This window comes from Condylura cristata, unplaced genomic scaffold, assembly GCF_000260355.1.
Source record: "Condylura cristata isolate star-nosed mole 26May11 unplaced genomic scaffold, ConCri1.0 scaffold00012, whole genome shotgun sequence".
Lineage (NCBI taxonomy): Eukaryota > Metazoa > Chordata > Mammalia > Eulipotyphla > Talpidae > Condylura > Condylura cristata.
In genome coordinates, this window is record NW_004567113.1 from 38,233,785 (window position 1) to 38,255,267 (window position 21,483).

At 41.3% G+C, this 21,483-nt stretch overlaps 1 protein-coding gene across 2 annotated transcripts in view; it reads right to left on the reverse strand.

Annotated features, from left to right (window-relative positions):
* Window positions 1-21,483, reverse strand: part of FAM114A1 (family with sequence similarity 114, member A1) — a 58,199-nt gene that overhangs the window by 23,879 nt on the left and 12,837 nt on the right. Inside the window, exons 3-7 of one of the 2 annotated variants that reach the window (XM_012723985.1) lie at window positions 15,656-15,749; window positions 5,135-5,248; window positions 4,897-5,000; window positions 2,537-2,671; window positions 903-1,055 (exon numbers count right to left, since the gene is read on the reverse strand). In XM_012723985.1, coding sequence (XP_012579439.1) covers window positions 903-1,055; window positions 2,537-2,671; window positions 4,897-5,000; window positions 5,135-5,248; window positions 15,656-15,749 — 600 coding nt within the window. Of the gene's footprint in view, window positions 1-902; window positions 1,056-2,536; window positions 2,672-4,896; window positions 5,004-5,134; window positions 5,249-15,655; window positions 15,750-21,483 lie in introns of both variants that reach the window. The other variant, XM_012723984.1, reaches the window with a different exon arrangement.

The following is a 21,483-nucleotide window of genomic DNA, read 5'->3' on the forward strand; positions in this document are numbered from 1 at the left end:
TGCTAGGTTCTTGGTATGTGGCAGAGGGCCTCCTTCCCCACTCGGTGGGCATCAAGACAGGCTTGGCCTCCTCAAAGACCAAATGTAAGAGAGCAGGACTGACAGTGGGTAAAAACCACTTTCCCTTCTAAACACACGTGCAAGTTCAGCTTCTTCTCTGAGGACCTCCTCTCTGCACAGTGACTGTCACTGGTGTGGCTCATAGTCCAGCCAGACATTCACCCCAAAGAGGCTGTTTATGTATTCAAATGAGTTAATAGTGAGCGTGCTTAGTGACATCACAGGTGCCACATGTGTTTAGTAAGTACACACGCACATACACACTGGACAGATCTTTTCAGAAAAGATAAACAAAATCACCAAACCCTGCTTCTGTCTGCTATTCATGTTTTCCTTTCATGAGGTTTCAGTGGGGAAGTGAGAATACACAGGGCAGTTTCCAGGCTTCCGTTCTGGAGTAACCCTGTCCCTTACGGCCCAGGCATTTTAACAAGTGATGAATGACTATCTAACCCATACAAGTAAATGTGCTAAACTCCTGCAATCTGAGGACATGTCAGTGTTCACTGGGTCGTGATGAAGGCATGGTCTGGGCCTCACATTGTCAGGGGAGCACAAGGCCAGGGGCCTGACAGCCAGTGTTTTGAGCAGCCTTCTGCACCAGGAGTTGGGGCTAATGGATTCTTGTGCTGGCCCTCTTGGGGCTGTGGAAAGGCATTAGGTCGGCTCAGGATGGATGAGGAATAATATAGAGTAAAAGGGAGTAAGGAGGTTGTACAGAATTTGTGACTGTAGCATAATAATGAGGCTCTAAAAATGAGGCATTTTCATGACAGCTTTTCCAGTTTCTCTCATGTTTAAGAAAACACATCATGTTATTTCAAAGGACTGTGCAGCCATACCTTGCTTTCACTTTCATTGGACAGAATTTCCAGGGCCTCGAGGTGTGACAAACCTTGATACTCATCAAACAGGGTCCCGTAGTGTACAGTTCTCTCAGCCGTGAGTTGCTGGGCCAGCCTCTGTGTCTCCTTCTCCTTGGCTTCCCTTAGCATCTGCAGAAATGCACATGTTAGGCTTAGAAGTCCCTGTGTAAACTGTAGGGGAGCTGAGGACTGACTTTGTATTTGAGAAGGGTAGATTTTAGTCACTTTGGAATTTCTAAAAAATGACTATTTTGATTGAATTTACTGACAGCTTTTACATAATATTCCATGCTGAGTCTTCTATGTTCATTATGTACATGCAAACAAAGCAAAATTCTTTGTTGGGAGTAGGATGGGAAAGAGTAAGAAAAACTTAATAGTAGTTCCACCAATGTGTTGTTTGTGTGTGTACTTAATTTTCTTATTTCTAAAATGTTCAAATTTTCTTCAGTGTACAAATGTTATATACATTGGGGAAGTTTAATCTATTGGGACAAGATTAATTACAATTCAGCTCCTAGATAGACCACAAACAGAATTAAACTGCTCTCGCTTTTTAAATCTGAGTTACATTAATTAAAGTTTTGTATGTGGTTACTAAACATCTCTGATGAAAAAATTCATAAAATATAAGCTTATAATGCATTACCCACCTGCTATTTAATATACATAATACTATTAAATTATCAGTTCTGAGATTGGTCTCTAGAAAGTATCACTGTGAATTGGATTCCTCTCCATGTCGGTAACAGTCTTCCAGTTATTTTTTGTTATTGTACAGAAAATAAAAAGACAACAAAATGAACACAAATCCATTAGTCACTCCCACTTCCTACACTTGCTTTCTCTGATTCTGAGAATCAAGTTTATAGGGGCATTAAGTTTATAGGGTCCTTTAATATTTGTAGAGAGCACAATAAATACAGTGGCTATACAAGGTCACAGGAGAGCTCATGGGCAATAGATTGTAGTTTTTATTGTGTGTCAATAAAACACACATTGTCATTTTCCTTTTAGGTTCTTAAGTCTGTTAGCCAAAAATCCATTTGTATGACCTTTGCAACTTTTAGCAGTGGACTGAATGCAGATGTGAGAAAAAATGAATGCAGGAGTGATTACGTCATGAAGATGGAGTCCTCATGACTGGATCAGTGCCTTCCTACCAAAATTTGAGAGTGTCTTCATCCCTTTCTGCCATGCAAGGGCAGACTGAAAAGACAGCTTGACTCCCAGCCTCCAGACCCTGAGAAATAAATGCTTAGAAGCCACCCGGCCTGGTATTCTGTTATGGCAACCTAAGTCAAGTAAGAAGATATAAATGAAATCAAGAAGTTACTCAAGGAATACAGCAAGGTACAAAAGAGTGTAATAATTTGGTTGAAAAAGTATATCATACGTATATATGTGCATCTATATTTATACATCGCTGAGAGTAATAGTGGTCATTTTCCATGAAGAATGAAGTGGCTGGGGAAAGGGGTGGATTTAAAACTCAATTTTTACTCTCAACTATTTCGCATTACTTTAACTTGAATATTGTGTTTTAACATATCTTTGGAAAAACTCAAATATTTGACAAAAAGAAAACATTGCAAAGTGTATAATACAACCTGAGATAAGGAGACAGTTCTCTCCATGAGAGTCTTGGTTCGTCTAAAGCCTGGATCACTTTCTGCAAGGACGTTCATGGTCTTCTTGCCAATGAATTCCAAAGCATCTAGACCACCTGATAAGACGCTTTTACCCTGCAGATGAGAAAACTGCATGAGATTAGAGATTACATTCTGCTGACTGTCTCACAGCAGTCAGCAACTCTTAGCCGGGCCTATCTTCATATATAAAAATCAATACCAAGTCATCCATTTAATCCTATTTTCTTTTCATTAGAAGAACATATGTCGTATAATTTGTAGGACATAAACTATTATTAAAAAATGATGTTTATGAAAAACCAAAGCATATTTAGGATTAATTTTACTGGCTCTATATGTGTTCATGTGTATATGAGAATATCTTAACCCAAGTAATAGAATTATTTGGAGTAGTCTATTGAAATGTCAGAGACTCTTGCCAATTTAGTGAATTCTTCAATCATGGGTCCTGAAGTGTAGGTGCCTCAGGCTGTTTCAGAAGGCTCTTGCAGACATCCAGAAACTAGCAATAATGGCCTATAATTAGTATATTCATGGATAAGGCAGGTTGATTTCCATATACTACTGGCTTTGGAAACTGTTCTATTATACAGCTATCTAACTGCAAATCCCTTTGTCAGCTATTGTTTTCCTTAAAAAAAAAAAAAAGATTAAAACAACCAAGATTTACTCACATAAACTGTTCTTGCAAACAGAACTGCTTACACTTCATTGCGGCTTCAGTAAATGCACTCCACTGAACAACTGCAATTACAATCTGCACACATCTGTGCTTTCCCACTTTATATGAATTACATGCACTGTGTTTTATTATCTATATGCATTCTCTAATCTTCATAGTGACCACATAGTAGCATGTCTGATTTCACTGGAATGCATATATTTATTGCCATTTCCACCTGGGACATTTAATCATTCTTTTTATATTTAGGAGCCAGCCAAAATCATGCACCAGGACAGATTTTAAAATACATGTCCATTTGGAGGACTAGGGGACATCAGCAATTCACACGACTGCGTAAGTTTATGTATTTGCTCCTAACATCCTATGGGGAATTTTTTCAGGAGAGAATAAAATGGAAGGGGAAAGGACATAGGGACTTTCCCATCAGGGCAAACCTGGTTGGATGAGGTGGGCAGCTGTAGAGCGGGGGGAAAGGTGGAAGAAAACATGGAAAGGCATGCAAGCTCAGAGAGCCCACACCGCAGCCCATGGGGACCCTGGATTCACTTCTTCACCAGATAGAGCCATTCCCAGCAATTCCAACTTCGCCTTTGGTGTATTTGGCTACCAGTACTATTTGATCCTGAAACACATTTACTGCTCCTCAACTCTACTTACTCCAGAAATACTCAAGGAGCAAGGAGGAGAGCAGTTACTTTCTATTTCTGGCAGGCCCTGACCCCCAAAGTCTGGGTAAATGCCCTCATCTATGTGTCCACAGCCCCTCTTCTCAGACTGCATTGTATTTGCTGTCTGAGGTGCCTCAGTCTCTCAGGAAGCAGGTGCCCTCGTGCTGGTCAGTGGATTCTGAGCACCTGGACTATCTCCTGGCCTATCACAGGAAGGGCTGATCACTCCTTTTCTCATTTGGGAGTGAATAAAATGGACAGGAACCACATATCTAGGAAAACCAGTAAGGTGGCTTTATACAGCAGAAAATAAACCTTTCTTCCTGACCGAAGACCAGCTAGCTGTCTGATCTTTGCTAGGCTGCCTCCCCACTTCTTCAGTCTTCATCAGAGTTTGGTTGCCAAGAAAGAGCTTCTTGAAGAGCCAGGCAAGGGCCTCAGGGGCTGAGAGAGATAAACTGTTATTCAAGGAAGGGGGAGGGGCAAGTGGGAGGAAGGTTTGGAGAAAGAATCAGAAACATCTCTGGAATATTGTTCTTGAATCCTTACCAGGACCTTTTTTTTTTTTATTTGAATGGCTTTATAATTTTTCAAATTGAAGATTAAGTGACATAGAGCCATCTAAGAAAATTAGCTGCCCTCGCTCTAAGAAAGAGCTCTCTCTACCTTCAGCCAGAGGCTGTCTTTGTAGCAGCTGTTGAAAGGACACATCAGACTGAAAAAAAAATCCCTTCTAAGCAGCTCTTTTCTTTTAAACATAAACTGCATTTCATTTTGCCCTTATTTTTTTGGTTCCAAGGTTACGCCTACTCGGCAGGAGAAAGCATAACTGAGCCATAATCCAAAGTTATGAGCACAGCCATCTTTCTTTTCCCCTGGTGTATCTAGGTCACTGGTAAATTAAAACATTAAAAGGAGGCACCAGGAGATACCAGGGAGAACAGAGGGGGCCACTAGTGACTTACTGTGTTTTGAACTGCGCTGCTGATGGCTGACAGCACACCCCGAGACCCTGATGAAGGAGAAGTAGGTGGGCTTTCTGCAGCGATCTGATCTGTGGGTGTGTCTGCTGCTGAAGAGGAAGACAGCTGTTAGAGTTCATTTTGCTCATCTGCACTTGAAAATCTATTTGGGCATATAGTGTAGTGATGTTCAAGTCCAAGAAATCTGCACCCTCTCCCCAGACACAAATACATCACGCACCTTGAGGAACTCCACTCACTGTGTCAGGCTGGGTCTCTTCGGGAGAGCCAGAGTTTACACTATGGATCCGGAGGGTGGCCCCAGCTTTTTCCTTGACAGCTGTCAACCCATGACCTGTTGGGAAATATGAACATGGCTCACAGATACAAGAAAAATCCATAGTCTGCAAATGCTATAGTTCGCCTCCCAGAGCTGTTTAAAGCTTGGGGTATACCCTGATTGGAAGAAAGAATAGTGGCTTTCAGGACAGACTTTGCAATCGCTCCCCTGTTTTAACCACTGCCGCCCCCTTACCCCTGTGTGCTTCAGATCTATACCCCAGTTCATGGGTGCATAAATAAAATAAATCTTTAAAATAACAAAAACATGCACTATTCTTATTAAACCAACGATTTGAATCCTCTGTAGTTTCTAATGCACTCCAAGCATTCCAGATAACACGCAATGGCATTTCAGTAACACAGTCAAGTCACAGGATCTAGTCATCTAACTTGTTTACATGTGCGGCCCATATTCCTTGCCATCTTTTGAAAGCACTTTTTTTTTCTTTTTAACCCAAAGGAAATAATGTACATACAAATGTCAATCTATGACTATCCCCTAGATTTCTGAGAACTGACAACAAGGCATAGAGGAATTTCAGATGGCTGGGAGGGGCCCTTTCCTCTGTTTCCTTTGACTTAGCCAAACTAGAAAGGCAACTCCACATCTTTTCTTGAGAGCTTCAGTCAGGCCTTAAGGAATGTAGTTGTCATGTTGTTCTCCTTCAGTTCTGCCCCCTGTAGATTTGGGCCACATCTGATTCTTTTCTTAGTTAAGAACAACTTCTCTGCCCCTCCCTGGTGGCACAACGGGTTAAAATGCAGCAGCACTGTGAAGCTCCCTGAAGCTGCTTCAGCATGAGTTCGATTCCCAGCCAGGGAGGTGACCCACATGGTGCGGCAGACCTCTCCTCACCTGCCCGCTGCTCCCCTCAGCAGTGTACTTTGTCCATCTGCCTGTTCTGCTCCCCACTCTGTCTCTGGTGAATCCTCTCACTGCCCCTACACCTCTGGCCTGTACCCCAGTTCTGTAGGCATAAATAAATCTTTTTTTTTTTTTTTAAAGAATAGCTTCTCACCATCTCAGAACACAAATGATCATGGATATGTTTATATAAGTTGCCCTTTGAAAAATCACATTTGTTTTGGAAGGAAATTTCATTTTAATGTACATATAAATGGAATATGTCTACTTACTAGACATTACAAAGGCTGTTACTACAAACACATACCACCACCACCCCCAGCACCACCAGCCACAGCTTTACTGAGGTGTAACTGATATCAAAGTTTCTTTCAAGTGTATTTGCAGATTAAAAATCCTTTTTTCTGAATTCTTAAGTTAGGTGAAATTGTACTAGAAATACAAAGCTAGGGTTTTTCACAGCTAGGTTTAAATATTATGCCACACCCTATTTTGAAGAATAACTTCTAAAACTTTACTTAGTGTGACATCTAGTGCCCAGAACAAGGAAGTAATAACAGAGTTACAGTCCCCTTTTGGCTGGGAGTTATACATTCCCAGGGATGCTGATTGGGTACCAATACCAGAGAGAATCGAGGAGTATGAATAATAGTTCAGGTATTCATGAACTGATTTTCATTACAAATCCTTAAAGGAATTAAGCCCCTCCAAACTGCCTGGTTCTAAAGATGGAATTTTTGGGGGCCTCTCTGGTGGCACAGGGTTAATTAAAATCTCAGTGCTATCAAGGCAGCAACTGTGGCATGAGTTCTATCCAGGCCAGGGAACTGACCTACACAGCACAGCAAAATTCTCCGCTCAGCAGTGTATTTCAGTAGATCCACCTGTTCTGTTCCCCACTGTCTCTGGTGAGTCCTCTCACCACCCCCACCCCCACACCTTTGGCCTGTACTCCAATTCTTGTGTGCATAAATAAAGATAAGTCTTAAAAAAAAAAAAAAGGTGGAATATTCTTTCCTCATTAACTTATTGCAATAAAAAAAAGTAGAATTGCAAAGAAGTTAAGAAACTTGTGTGACTATTGTGAAGCAGCATCGATTTAAAACAAATGTTACATAAAATTGCCTGTTTATTCATCAGCTAATGGGAAGTGTCCTAAACTTAGGAGTGAGGGAAGATTTTTGATTCCATGATTTAAGCTGTGTGATCTTACTGAGTTACTTGACTTCTTTGAGTTTGTGCTGTTGGGACTTCCTGGAAAGGAGGATTATAACATCTACTTTCCCGGGGTTTGTAAGTCACTGAGAAGAAATATGTGACACTTGGTATAGTCAACATGTATTAAGCATTTACTATGCCCCAGGCGGTGGAGTAAAGAAAAGCTTATTTAATCTTCGCAATAACGTTATGAGGTAAGGGATGTTATTATACTCATTTTACAACTGAGCTAACCAGAGCCCTGGTGACATGAAATCTCTTATCTAAGTCCCAAAGCCAATAAAGTGGCAGAGATAACATTGAGCTCAGTCCTTCTGACTCTAGAACACAAATGCTCAATCCCTATGTTACATTAATAAAGTGTTATATGTCATTTATAATTTCCTAAATGCCATGCTGATTTCCATCCTTGGAAATCAGATGCTTGATCAAGAACATCCTCATTTCTACAGCTTTGGTTTATGCTCAAATTAGCTTGATTGACCTTACCTTGACCCATTAGCAAGGTGAAGGTCATCTCTGCAGTGAAACCTGGCTCTGACACTGCCCCTCCCATTAATGCCTTGGGTGGACATGGCTTGATGTTTTGGGGATCATCACTTTGCTACGTAGCAGAGATCCTAAGACACCATGCAGTGCTAACTTTCAACTCTAGTCTCATTTTTCTTTTCTAAAGGGACTGCAATTTCACCAGACCTCCTTCTTGTGAGTTCCCCCAAGATCAAGGTCACCTGCCTTGTTCTTGGCAAGAGGTTCTTCCTGACCAAGTACAACTCAGGGGTGCAGCAGTACTTCTATACAGCACCCCGGATGACTGGGTAGCTCTGTAGATACCTTTTATGGGTCCCCTATGCTAAAGAAACTCCGAGTAAGGTATTAGAAGGTTCTCCTCTTTTACATTGCTTTAATTTTTAATATGACATTTTCTTTTCATGTCATTTCTTTTCTTTTAAAAATAGATATATTAAAAAGGCTGACCCTGTGCACCAATGGGGGGTATTTCTGAAGAATCATCCTAACAGCTAAGCTCCGGGTGGCAGAGGCTAAGGTCTCCAGGTGATTGCAATTAACTCTTCCTTCCACCAATCTCTGCTTGCTAGTCCTTCACTTTCTCGAAAAGCTTGCTGCTCCTGAGAGTGCGTCACGGTAGGGAGCACTCTAATCTCTGCCTCAGTCTCTGCCAGTGCATCTGAGGAAGCTTCCTAGTCAACTGCTTCACTTTCATGGTCTCCCGTATTATTCCTTTGAATGGATTACACATTTTAACCTTCTCTTTGGATGGATACTTAGGTTGTTTCAAGTTTATTGTATGTTTCAACTTCTACCTCCTTCTGATCTTTGCTCAATATTATCTCAGTAAGGTCAACTTTTTAATTTCTCTTTCAATTCTCTTCCCTTTCTCACCCTTGTGTCTAGTGCTGACTTTCTCTCTCTCTTTTTTTAGTTATGTATGCACACAGAACTGGGGTACAGGCCAGAGGTGTAGGGGCAGTGAGAAGATTCACCAGAGACAAAGTGGGGAGCAGAACAGGCAGATGGAGGAAGTACACTGCTGAGGGGAGCAGCGGGAGGGTCAGGAGAGGTCTGCTTCGCCATATGGATCACCTCCCCCACCAGGGATCAAACTCACACTGAAGTGGCTGTGACCAGCTTGCAGTACTGCGTTCCTAACTTGTTGTGCCACCAGGGAGGGTCCCAGAGCTGACTTTCAGTAGATCGTCATGGGAGAGCTATTCTACTCAGTATGAAATCCTGATCCCCACCCCTTTTAAAACATTAACTTGACCCCAGTACAAAAACCTGGGACAAGGACACAACTATAAATAAAGAAGTCTAAGAAATAGAGAAAAACAACAGAGACTCATGAAAATAAAATGGCAGATAGAAACATCAGGGAGGGAAAAAAAGGAAGCTAAAGAACAATCAGGAAACAAAATGTAAAATAATCACCCTAAGTGTAAATAAACTGAACACATCAATCAAAATGCAGAGGGACTTGAGAGATTGAAAACCAAAACCCAACGACAGGCCATCAACAGGAGGTCAATCAAGCTTGTTAGTTAAATCTCAACCACAGACTTAATTTGTAAATGTGGACCTAAAGCAAAGGAGTGGAAACCAGTACCCCAAGCCATGGGAACTTAAAAGCCTTAACCTATACTCCCCATCTCTCTTACCCAGATCCACTTTATATTTTCCACAGGGGTGCCGCTGTCCAGCCTCTGTGTACTTCTGTGCGTGTGCACTGTTTACACCCTGTTCCCTCCCTTCTCCTAGGATGTGAGCTGCACGAGACGACAGGTCTTTGTTTTGTTCACTCGCCCTTGATCTCAAGTGCCCTGAACAGCGCCTGGCATGGTGAGCGTCTGCTGAGTGAGTTTTACATTGAACGCGTTTGTACGTACACTCTTGTGAACCTTTGCAAAGGTTTCACAGCGGAACTGCTGGACTAGAGAGTAAGTGTATTTAAAATTTCAGAGGTTGTGCTAACTGTGCATCTGAAAGTTATTCCAACTCACTCTTCTTTGCGTAAGTTTTCTAGAAATAGAGCAGTGGAAATATTTTGACTGCATTTCAGACTCCTCTGTCACTGAATTCAGGATATATAAAAAGTTGTAAAGAGCAACTGCTTAGAAAAGCAGATAATGTTGCTTTACTAGGCAAAAGCAAACTGCAATGGAACAAAGAGGAGCCGTCCCACCCCCACCGTGGCCTCATCATGGTGTTTGAGTCCACCCTGGAATCAGGCTCACGCTTCTCTTTCTGCTCAAAACTGACAAAAAGCCACATTGAGCTGATCATGTTTGCCAAGCTGTCAAACAAAAATTCATTAACCCCCTTACCTTATTTACAGAGTGTAAAGGATTGTGGATAAACGCGGAGCGTTGAGCCTGTTATCTTTTGTATCATGAATGAGCCTTACGAATTTAAACCTTCTCAGCAAATGTCACCTTCAAAAATGAATCCCTGCCATATCGATAGTGACTTACACAGTTAAGAATTCTCACTGTAGTGCCATTTTGACAAGTATGCCAGTCTCTGTAATAAACGCTGTTATTATTTCTGACAGCACTGAGAGGAAGGTTTTGCTAAAATGTACAGAGGGAAAAAAGTGTGTGACTCAGGAGGGGGTTGGAGGAGGAGAACAAGACAATTCTAAAAGGATATAAATACAGATCAGATTCCCCTGCCCCTCCTCAGGTACATCTGGGTAAGGTGTTCAGACTCATAAAAATGTCAAACTAGAATTGCAAATGTTTAGGCCTTTTGGGAACCTAGAAATATATTGCTCTATTTTACAATACAGCTTTTACTTTGGTGTACATTTATAACTTTCATTTTGATGACTGGTCTATCCCTCAGTTGAGCAATGTATTTTAGGAATAAGTTAGGTTTCTTCGATATGAGAACTAGAATTTGCTTCTAACAACATCACTTTGAAATTACCAGCAAAATCATTTTTAAAACATTTTTCTTGCTCACTCTGGGTTTTGCCTAGGTTTTAGATAATGAGCACTTTTTTCACCTTTTATGAACTTGTCCAAAGGGCTACGGTGGCAGGGATCACGTTTTCCTACTTGTGGGGCCAGTGCAGCTATGGGTAAAGCCATGCAAGTTACAGTCTCCAAAAAGAACTGTTGGCCAGGAAATGCTTGATTTCATGCAAGCACTGAGAGGGTCACTTTTATTTTAACTTGACACTTCTCTGCCCTGTGGTGATCAGGGTGGGTGGATATTATGCCTGTGCACACAGCAGGTGTGCCTAGCTCTCCTCTTGCAGCCATAGGAGCAGATCCCAGGAGGCTGAGCCCCACCTCAGCCCTCTGATTCAGACGGTGAGTCTGTCCCCCCCCTCTATCTGTGGGACACTTGTGACTCCCACAGACTCTGTAGGTCAAACCCCACACCATCGCTCCCTGCTTCCAGTGTTGGAACTGTGGCTTCAGCTGCTCCTTATGCTACAGGTTTTAATCCTTAGCAGGTCTACAGGGAAACTTACCTAGTTTTAAAATATCTATTGCTATTGTTACAGGGCACCCCAATGTGAATTGGGTTGCCTGTCTGTGGGTCTTCACCCGCGCGCTTACGATTCAGTCGTATTATGGACACACTCAAAAGGTTAAATAATGGATTTATTTATAAGGAGAAAGGTAAAGGAGTAACCCAGGGAAAGAGGGAGAGAAACACAGGTTAACTAGGATGTCCTACCAGTTCTGCTGACGTGGACTCCACCGGCACGCTGAAAACCGATTGAGCCCCAAAACGATCAGCTGCGAACAACCAGGTCCCGCCAGAGCCCACATGTCCGGTTTTATCCCAACCTGGCTGCCCAGCTCCGCCCTCATATCCCACTGTGCTTCTCCCTGGTACTGATGGGATTTGGAGTTCCAGCATCTGGAGTGGGGGCGGAGCCCATGAAACCTGTACCTGTTACACTATTACTATGCAAAGTCACAGTGATTCTTGACTAGAAATTTCCAAAATATGTCTGAGGAGCAACCTAGGGGTGGTATTCCATTATATCACTGCTGCCTTTATTGGGATGGTGACAAATTAGCCTCTACTTTCTAAAAGCTAGTTCCAGTTTGTCCAAGGTTTCTGAAAATGAGCTCCAAGATTTCTTTGATCCCTTCCGAGTGCCCTTAGGCCACTGTAGGGGCAAGTAAGAGAAAATGCCAAGATTCAAACACTTTTCAAATTTCTAACAGGCACCCAGAGTCAAAATCAAACAACCAAACAAACAGAAAGTTGCTGGGATTGGAGGTGTGCAGATGAGGATTTCAAACAGAAGAGGTAAATGTGGTAGACAGATGCCCCCTTCTCTCCCCACTGAGGGATACATGCCTGTGTGAGCTCCCGCTCTGAGTGTGGGCAGGACTGTGAAATGGTGAGTAGTTTGCCCTACTCCCCAGAGCAGGTTCTGTTAAACGGAAGGTAAAGGGATTTTCCATTTTTGTTCTTTGAAATATTTTATTTGTAAAATTTCACCAGTCATCCAGAACACAACAGCACATACACATTTTCAGGATCTCATTTAGCCATAATTGCAAATAAATCCTATTTATTTTCAGAGTTGGCTTGATTTCATTAAGTCAGACTTACTTATTTTATAATTACAGGTGGAAATTAATAGGGGGAGAGATTTTTCAGGTGTAATTAAGGTCCTTCATCAGTTGTATCTGAGTTAGCCACAAGGCATGATCCTGGATATGCCTGGGATAGGAGACTAAGAATGGGTGGGGGCCCTTCCCAAAGGGAGACATTTGAAGGGAACATTATCACGCTGGTTTGGACGCAGCACCTGAGGACAGCCTTCTGGGGTTGGGCGTGACGCCTTTCCCAGTAACCAGCCAGAAAATGGGGGTCTAGGCCTACAACCACAAAGAGAGAAACTCTGCCAACACCCCGAAAATCTTTGAAAGATGACTCTACAGGTCAGGTGAGACACTTCGATGTCAGCCTGAGAAGACACTGAACAGGGGACACAGGTCTCCTATACCTGAACTCCTGACCCACAGGAACTGTGACATAACCCATGTATGTTGTTGTAAGCTTCAAGTGTGTGGTGATTTATCACCCGGCAGTAGAAACTAATGGAAGAGGGCCTATTGAGTTTCATCCTTATATTCCACGGAGCAACGTACAAATGTCAGTCTCAGAGAACCTATCTCCACCAACCGTCAAGGCCGAGGGCCATCAGTGTCTGGCGTAATGGCAGTGTTGGTCCAGAGACTGTTTGTTAGCTTCCAGGCCTCTTCTGGGTCAATTACTACACAGAGTGAAGTGAGAACCACCACAGGTTTTAAGTGATTGTGACATTAATAAGTTATAAGTTGATCACTTCTGTGGTGCTTAACACAGGGAAACTTCAAGAGCAACACGAAACACAAACATAGGCTAGAGATTAAGACACTTTAGATCAAGTTACAAGGCAAGTGCCTGCCGGTGTAGCTGCGTCCTGCACAGAAATCACATACTGCCTTTTCTGCAGTAAAAGCAGTAGCATCTACTCATTATACTTGAACCCAAAGGCCTTGGAGCAGAGTCCACTGGGCCCGGGCTGTACCCGGCTGACTACGCGCAAAGGTCAGATTACAACAGGATACCGAAGATGATACTGGATGGTACATTCAACAACACACGGTCTGCTGGGGAATAGAAACCTTTGTAAGGGCCCAATAAAGCACAAGTCCCATGATGAGGACTAGCCACTGGCTGATGGGAAAAAACAGCAGAGACCAGACAAGGGCAGAGCAGTGATGGGCAGGTGCACCTGGAGGTGTGGCGAAGAAAACCACCAACCCAACAAAGCCTACTGCAGCTGTACCTGAGGGCAGCTTATTGCTGTATTTGCTGCAGAAGGAACTTATATTTACAATTTCAATGAGTGTAAATCCTTTGCCTATCATAGAAGCTTCTTTAGCACTGAATGTATAAGCAAGGACATTTCTGGAGACCATTACATCTGAAAGCATCCAGAACACTTGCCTGTTTTATGACATAAACCATATAGAGAGTTGCATAATTTGGCGACCATATTATTTACTGTTCATGACTTAGCTCCTTTCAAAAATGTTAGGAGGTCATGTTTTTTGGGCTCAGAAAGCATGCTAGTCCTGGGGGCCTCTCTGGTGTCGCAAAGGGTTAAGTGTCAGCACTATGAACCCGAGTTCGATCAGCTGCTGCAGCACAAGTTTGATCCCCAGCCAGGGAGCTGACCCACAGGGTGCAGCAGCCCTCCGTCTCACCTGCTGCTCCCCTCAGCAGTGTATTTCAGGAGATTCGCCTGTTCTGCCCTCCAATCTGTCTCTGGTGAATCCTCTCACCCATCCCCACACCCTGGCCCGTACCTCAGTTCTTGTATGCATAAATAAATAAAACTTTAAAAAAGAAAAAGAAAAGAAGCATGCTAGTCCTAAGTACTGCCTGTGGCAAATTCCATTTGAGAACCACTAAATTCAAACAATTTTTCTTAAGAGCAGAATGGCTAGAGGGACTTGTCATTATTTTTGTGAAGGGACTCTGTCCTGCTCAGATAACAAGAGACTCCTTCCTTTAACTTGGTTAGGTTTGCCATCTGCATGTATAGGGTCCATGACACCCCCACCCCTCAACAGAGTAAAACCTGCTCCAAGGCTCTTACAGAGAGGTCAGTGTTGTTTTGACTACTGTTACCTCTTGCCTGAGAGCTCCTGATTATCTGACAAACATGGAATTAGAGAAAGCAATCTATCCATTCTCCCAGGCAGTGCAAATTCATCAAACTAGGTATCTGGCCTTTTGTCACTGTTCATGACCACTGTCCACAGAGGTGGCAAAAGGACGCCAGGCCTCCTTCGCCTCCTACTGTTAGGTGTAAGAACCAACTGAATCAACTCATGGCCCATCACAGGATCTTTGTGGCCATGGACTATCCTCTGAGAACACCTGAGTTAGCTGGTCTAAAGGTATGTTACCTGTGGCTTCCCTGTCCTGTTTCTCACTGTCCACCTTGAAGGTGAAATAATCCTGTTTCTCACTGTCCACCTTGAAGGTGAAATTATCTTAGACACTGACGTACCTTCAGTCTTCATGAAAAGTGGGTGTAACAGTCACATGAGGATGTTTAGATAAGCCTGTCCTGATGAGGACTTTGTCCGTGATATTATCTCTTTATATGAAAACCAATACCTGTGACTCCATAAAAACTTTAATATCAATAAATTTAATTAACTTAGGGAAAATAAACTTTGTTTTATCACTCAATGATAGTAGCCAGGAGCTCAGAATTAAGATCAATGCTCATGACAGTAACTCTATGAGCCTCGGAACACATCTGCTTATATATAACCTATATAATATACATCATTCCTGCCTGCATTGTTTTAATTTTATTTCAATGCCCTGCTGTTGAAGTGCCCTTGATAGAAACCTCAAATCTCTTTAGGGAGCAGGTGGGTTATGCATTTTAAAACATTCAAGTGAGATGATAAGCTTTAAGGACAAGCCCAAATCTTGTATTTTAGGAAGTAATATAGTATAGTGGTTAATAGTCATACTACTTGGTTCAATGCAGCTACTTCTGACTTTGGTAAGGCCTTAGCCTCTCTGTGAATCAGCTTCCTTATCTCTAAAATTATAAAAATAAGAGATAAGAGTACATCCTTATAGGGTTATTTTGAGGAATGAATATGTTAATACATATGAGGAAGCACTTAGAATTCTAATCACTGAAAATAATTTACTCTTATTATCCCATGGATGAGTGTTAAACTGTCAGTCCATGGTATGATTGAAATGTCATCTCCTATTAGGCTTCTGAACTTCATCCATTCAAATGCAGCACATAATGCTTACCTACTGTGGCAGATGCTGATGAGATCAGTGATTTGCCCCAGGAGCCCCAGCCTGTCCATCCCCTACCACGTGGAGGGGCGTCCGCAGCCTCAGCCTGGAGAGAAACAGATGAGCTGAAGGTCAGTGGTTCAGTTTACTCCTGAATGCAAAAACACTCACTGGTTTAAAACAAAGAAAAATCACAAACCACCACATCTCACTGGCTGAGTTTATAAGGGCCATAAAAAATTATAGCAACTTACATTACAACGTGTACTTTAGAACCAAATTCACCAGTGTGATGTTGGTTTTGAGGGCTTGGTATGAAATGAGAAGGGAGTAGGATCTCATTTCTCTCTTCTCAATCTCCCATTACTAGGAAGACAGGGCTAAAGACTCTGGCACAAGGAGAGACTTGATATGTGCTAGAACACAAGAGTGACTGGAAAAATTAAAAAAACAAACAACCACGGCTGCAGCAATTTTTACATTTATAAGCAAATGGGCTCCTCAAAATAGAGGTAACTTGCAAATCTCTAGAGTAGAAGGAAGAACTTTGGCAAGGAAGAACTTTGTCTAGAAATGCATGGATAATCCTGGAGCTGGGTACCAGCAAAAGAAGTCTTTTGAGTATTCATTCCATTTATAGCGACTCCTCTGATTCTCTTTCTCGCTACCCCTGGCTTGCTAGGTATTTGGACTGGCACTGAGAGAATCTGGATCAACCTGACATGGTTGCTTGGGCAGAAGATGACACTCAGGTAATGTAGGGCAACCATATTATATCCTCTTTGCAGACTAAGACTGAAGAGAAAGCAAAGAATGCAGAATGAAGGTGAAATGCTCAGAGAGGCTATTTGGATTTCTAATAGCTTCTCAGCCGCTGGTTCCTGTTCCTCTTCAGGGCTTTGCTGCATTTCTATCCTTGGGTGCCTTGAATTTCCCAGAGTGATTGAGTGATACTGAGTATACTCTTTCTCTTCCCCTCCCTCTCCTTCTCTCAAGTGTTTTATTCACTGATGTATATCCAGAGCCTAGGAGCGTATATGACATATAATGAGTGCTTTATAAGTTTTTTTAGTTGACTAAAGGCTGAAAATCATCCATTTCCTTAGGTGTGCAATGGTCTCTTGCAAATGATGTGTCCTGGATCAGTTTCTGGCACCACAGCTTTTCCTTCAGTACCCAGAAATACATACTAGAAAATTAGGAACTCTAGAACAAGCAATTTTTTCATTCCAAAAAAAGAAAAAAGATGATATTAGAGAAGTGCAAAATTTCTACAGAATTTGCACATTCTGTAACTTTTGACCCAAGGCAGGTCCATCAATCATTTCCAACATTTCCCCCCTGCTGTGGCAAGAGGGTGGCCATTTGGAATAGTTTTGACTAATGAGATATAATTGGGGAAGTTTTTGCTTTCATGATAGATTACCATCTATCGTACAGGTGTCTCCAACTTATTACTGTCTACAACTCTTCCCCCGACCTTTTTTCCTGCCCTGAATGTGGACATGTGAAACAGAAGCAGCCATTTTTGCTTCCATGAGAGAAAAGCTAGAGAATCCCAGAGTCACTGGGTCATTAGTTCTGGGACTTCTGAGCTACTAAACCAGTGTGAGTCGCTACCTATGCCATTCTTTCTTAAGTTACAAAACATAAATTACTGTTTTGTAAGCCATTAAATTGGCTTTTAGTTACTTGTATCCAAATGCATTCCTAATTGATTTACCAAGAAACTATCATAAACCATGAGTGAGCGTGGACTAGTGGTCAAGAGAAAAGGTTACAAAACTAAATCGCTTGGTTTGACTCCAGGCTTTACCATTTTTTTCCTAAAAAATATTTTACTTATGGCCCTCCCTGGTGGCGCAGCGGGTTAAAGCACTGCACAAAGAAGCTTAAGCCACTTCACATGAGTTCGATCCCGGCCTGCCCCGGAGGAGATCCACATGGCGTGGCAGACCTCTCCTGACCCGCCCGCTGCTCCCTCAGCAGTGTACTTGTTGATCTGCCTGTTCTGCTCCCTGCTCTGTCTCTGGTGAATCTTCTCACCCTCCGCATCTCTGGCCTGTACCCCAGTTCTGTACGAATAAATAAATAAATCTTTAATTTAAAAAAATATATTTTACTTATTTGTTTGTTTGTGCTTATAAGAACTGGGTATAGGCCAGAGGTGTAAGGAGTGAGAGGATTCACCAGAGACAGTGTGGGGAGCAAAACAGGCAGATCCACTGAAATACACTGCTGAGGGGCAAGACAGAAGAAGTCTGCTGTGCCATGTGGGTAAGCTCCCTGGCCAGGGATCAAACTTATGCTACCTTGGCTGGCAATAGCTTGATAGTGCTGAGACTTTAATCCCTGCACCACCAGGGTGGTCCCAGGCTCTACCATTTTGGACAACAAGTTACTCAGGTCTTTGGAGCCATCATTTACTCATTAGACAATTCAATGACAATGTAAGAGTCAATACTCTCACAAAGTTACTGTGAAGATTTAATTCTTATAAAGAGATAATGCTTATAAAATTGTGAGCATAGTAAATCCTCCATAAATGTTTACTAGTAATATTCCTTTTAGTAGTAGTAAACTACATTTAACACTAAAAAGCAAAAAGCTCCAAAAATTGGCTTATCTTCTCCCACCCCCATCCCACTGGAAACAATGAAATTTTGTTAATCTGAATGGAAATGCTTATGATTCATGACTGTCTGCTTTCATTTTTGGTGTCTACATTGATTTACTTCACTTTGGCAATGGAAGCCACTAGCAATTTTACACCATCATGAAGACAGATGTAAGCTGGTGATTAATATCATTCTTTCATGGGACAAATCACTACCTATGTGATTAGAGAGAGTTAAAACACTTAGGAGTGACAGCTTCTGACTCAAATTTACAATACTTAATATACTCTGACAGCTGGTAATTGACTAGCAAATGGAAATAAATGTTAAATGAGTCTAGAACTTTTTGCGGTATAATGACTACTGCAATTGCTTTATTAATAAAGCTCCTTTGACATTGAGCTGTAACCTCTTGATCTGCTATGAAGAATATTTGTCATCAGTGGCAAATATTCCAGTGGCTAAATGTGACCACTTAATAGAAAAACCATACTAACTACAAGTTCAACATGAATTATAAATGTCTCCACAGAGTATTGTTTCCATGTTCCTTGACTTTAATGTCAACACTATGAGACTATAAAATAGGCAACACAGTTCTACTTAGATTCACCATTAGCAAATATAATCATTTTAAAGATTTTTTCTCACCCTTATTCTATGTTAACCCCACCTCCTTTAACAGACAACTTCACATCTTAATTCACAGAAAAAACAAAAATCATCAGATGAGAATTCTGTTTCCTGCCCCTTCCCATCAACTCTCAGAAAAGTCACATTTTGTTACAATAAATCATACTTAGCCTCTTCAAGAGGGGTAGCCAAACTTCAAGATTTATTTTAAGCAATAAGAGATCCTTGAAATATCCCTAACTGTTGTTTGGTCCTAAGAATAGGAATAAATATAAGATTCCATCTAGTTCAAAGTTCATTAAATGGAAAAGATACTTTTATATATGATATCCTATTTACTGGTCTTTATCACTAAATAGAAAGTACATTTACTTATCTTAGGCTATCAAGTTCAAGGGCATCATTAGAAAGAAAAAAAACGCAAACCTTAGAATTCCATCTAATTCAAAGTTCTATAACATTTAGGTGGAAAATAGATGTACCAGTTCTAAGATCAAAGGTCAACTTGGTTGTTCTATTTCCTCAAGTAGATCTAGAGTCAGTACTGTGCACAACTTACATGAAGGAGTGTGTGCAATGGGACCGTAAGACCAAGCCCTTTCAAAGTTTTATTAACTCATGACACAGCTGCTCCAAAAAGAGGCTTGTTGTATGAATTGCTCTGGATCTCTGCAACTATGTCAAAATGTATGCTTGAAAATGACCTGTTACTTCCAGGTAATTTTGTTCCTTTGTGAGTATGTGTCATTTCAACTCTGGGAAGACTTAAAATAAAAAAAAAAGTTAAAAACTTAGAGCATCAAAGGCATGCTATTAATTCTTCTGTGAACATTTGGGCTTTCTTATACTAATCCTTAAAGAACTTGACTAGTTTGAGTGGCAAGTTTTGAACAATTATTAAACTTCTGATTTTCAGTTGAAATCTTCCTAAATTTATGCATAGCATTATAACATGTAAGATTTTATGTCCATTCTATCCATTTAATATATTTACTACAATTGTTATTTAAATAGACTTATAACAATTTTTAAAGATTTAGTAAGGTTTTGTTTAAGTCGCTAAATAGGCACTTCAAAAAGAAATAGAATATATTATATTTATTGATGCAGTTCAAAAATATTTGAATGTGTTTAAGTTGGTAAAAAGGACTAGAATTAATCAAAAGCCTCTGAAAGTGATTGTTCAATTTTGCTAGACTTCTAAATAGAGTAAGATTTGTGAGATGAATGGAAAGCCCAGGAGGAACTAAATTTTTGAATTTGTAATCTTAATAACTTAAATGCCAATTCTGTAAACTGAAATAAAAGTTTAACTAGTCCTTTTTCTGCAAACAACATAGGTACACTGAACTCAATCAAAAGCCATTTATCTAAACACACACTAATTTATGACACTTGCATTCATAATTACATAATCACTTCCTCTCCTCTGTCATTATGGAGGCGCTGTCTTCCCCTGAGTTTAATATCACCCTCCTCCAACTCCCGACTGCTTGGAGCCTGGTAGGCTGGTCCTGTCTTCCTTTTGTCTCAGCTTTCCCACTTTTCTCTCTCTACTGGGTCTTCCCACATTTAACCACTTATATCCTTCATCTGCAAGTCAACGAATAAAAGTCAGAATAATCCAACATTTCCCTCAAACATCTGTTCCTGGCCCACTTCTTTCTTCTTCAGCTCTTAGAAAAGGATCTTCCGCATCCACGCTGCACCCCTTCACTCTTCCACCCACCACAGAAATTCTCTCATGGCCGCAGCCTCATGAAAGCTTCCTCATCAAGGTCACAATGGCTTCCTGTGGTCAAAGCCATGGATTCAAAGTAGTCATTTTATTTCTTCTGTCAGAGCATCTGAAGCTTAACCACTTTTGCACACTTAATATACTCTATTCTTGTGACTTACATGCCCTATCATCTGACTCTTACTCTCTCCCTTTCTTCCGTGAGTGTTAGGATTTTATTTCAGCATGCCTATTGTGAAATTCTGGAGCTCCTTAGAGTAAGCTACAATTCAAGTGTTGCTGTGAAGTATGCAGAGTCCAGGGTGGTGAACAGGCATTCTGATTAGAGGCTGCTCTAACAAGCACTTCTACTTTCTGTACCTCTACTAACACAGGATACTTTCTAATTAGCATACTGAGTTGCAGAAGTGAATTTTAACTGGTAAATACAGGGGACTGTTAACTAGCATTCTGAACATCTGAAAGTCTTAAAGAGTGGGAACTCAAGATTTTGAATAGGAACTACCTTGCAGATTACCTTCCGACCTTTATGTATGAATAAGGCATCAGGAAGAATGTTGCCCTGTGCTTATTGGTCATCTACCCAGTTCTGAACTCTGCGGAATTCTGGTTTCTTGGTGCCAGACAGAAGGGCGAAAACCTTACCTTTAGAATATTGTGTATTTGCCTTGAGTGAACCTTTCACTCAATGTGGTGGCCACAGCAACTTAAAGGACAGGGCAATGGGACTTGGACACTCACATGAGAAGTAGTTCTCATGAACTATTTTTAACTCTTACTAATTAGACTTAATTTTCAGTGTAGTACAATGTGATTTGATATTTGATTTCGTTTATAGGACATGATGGTGA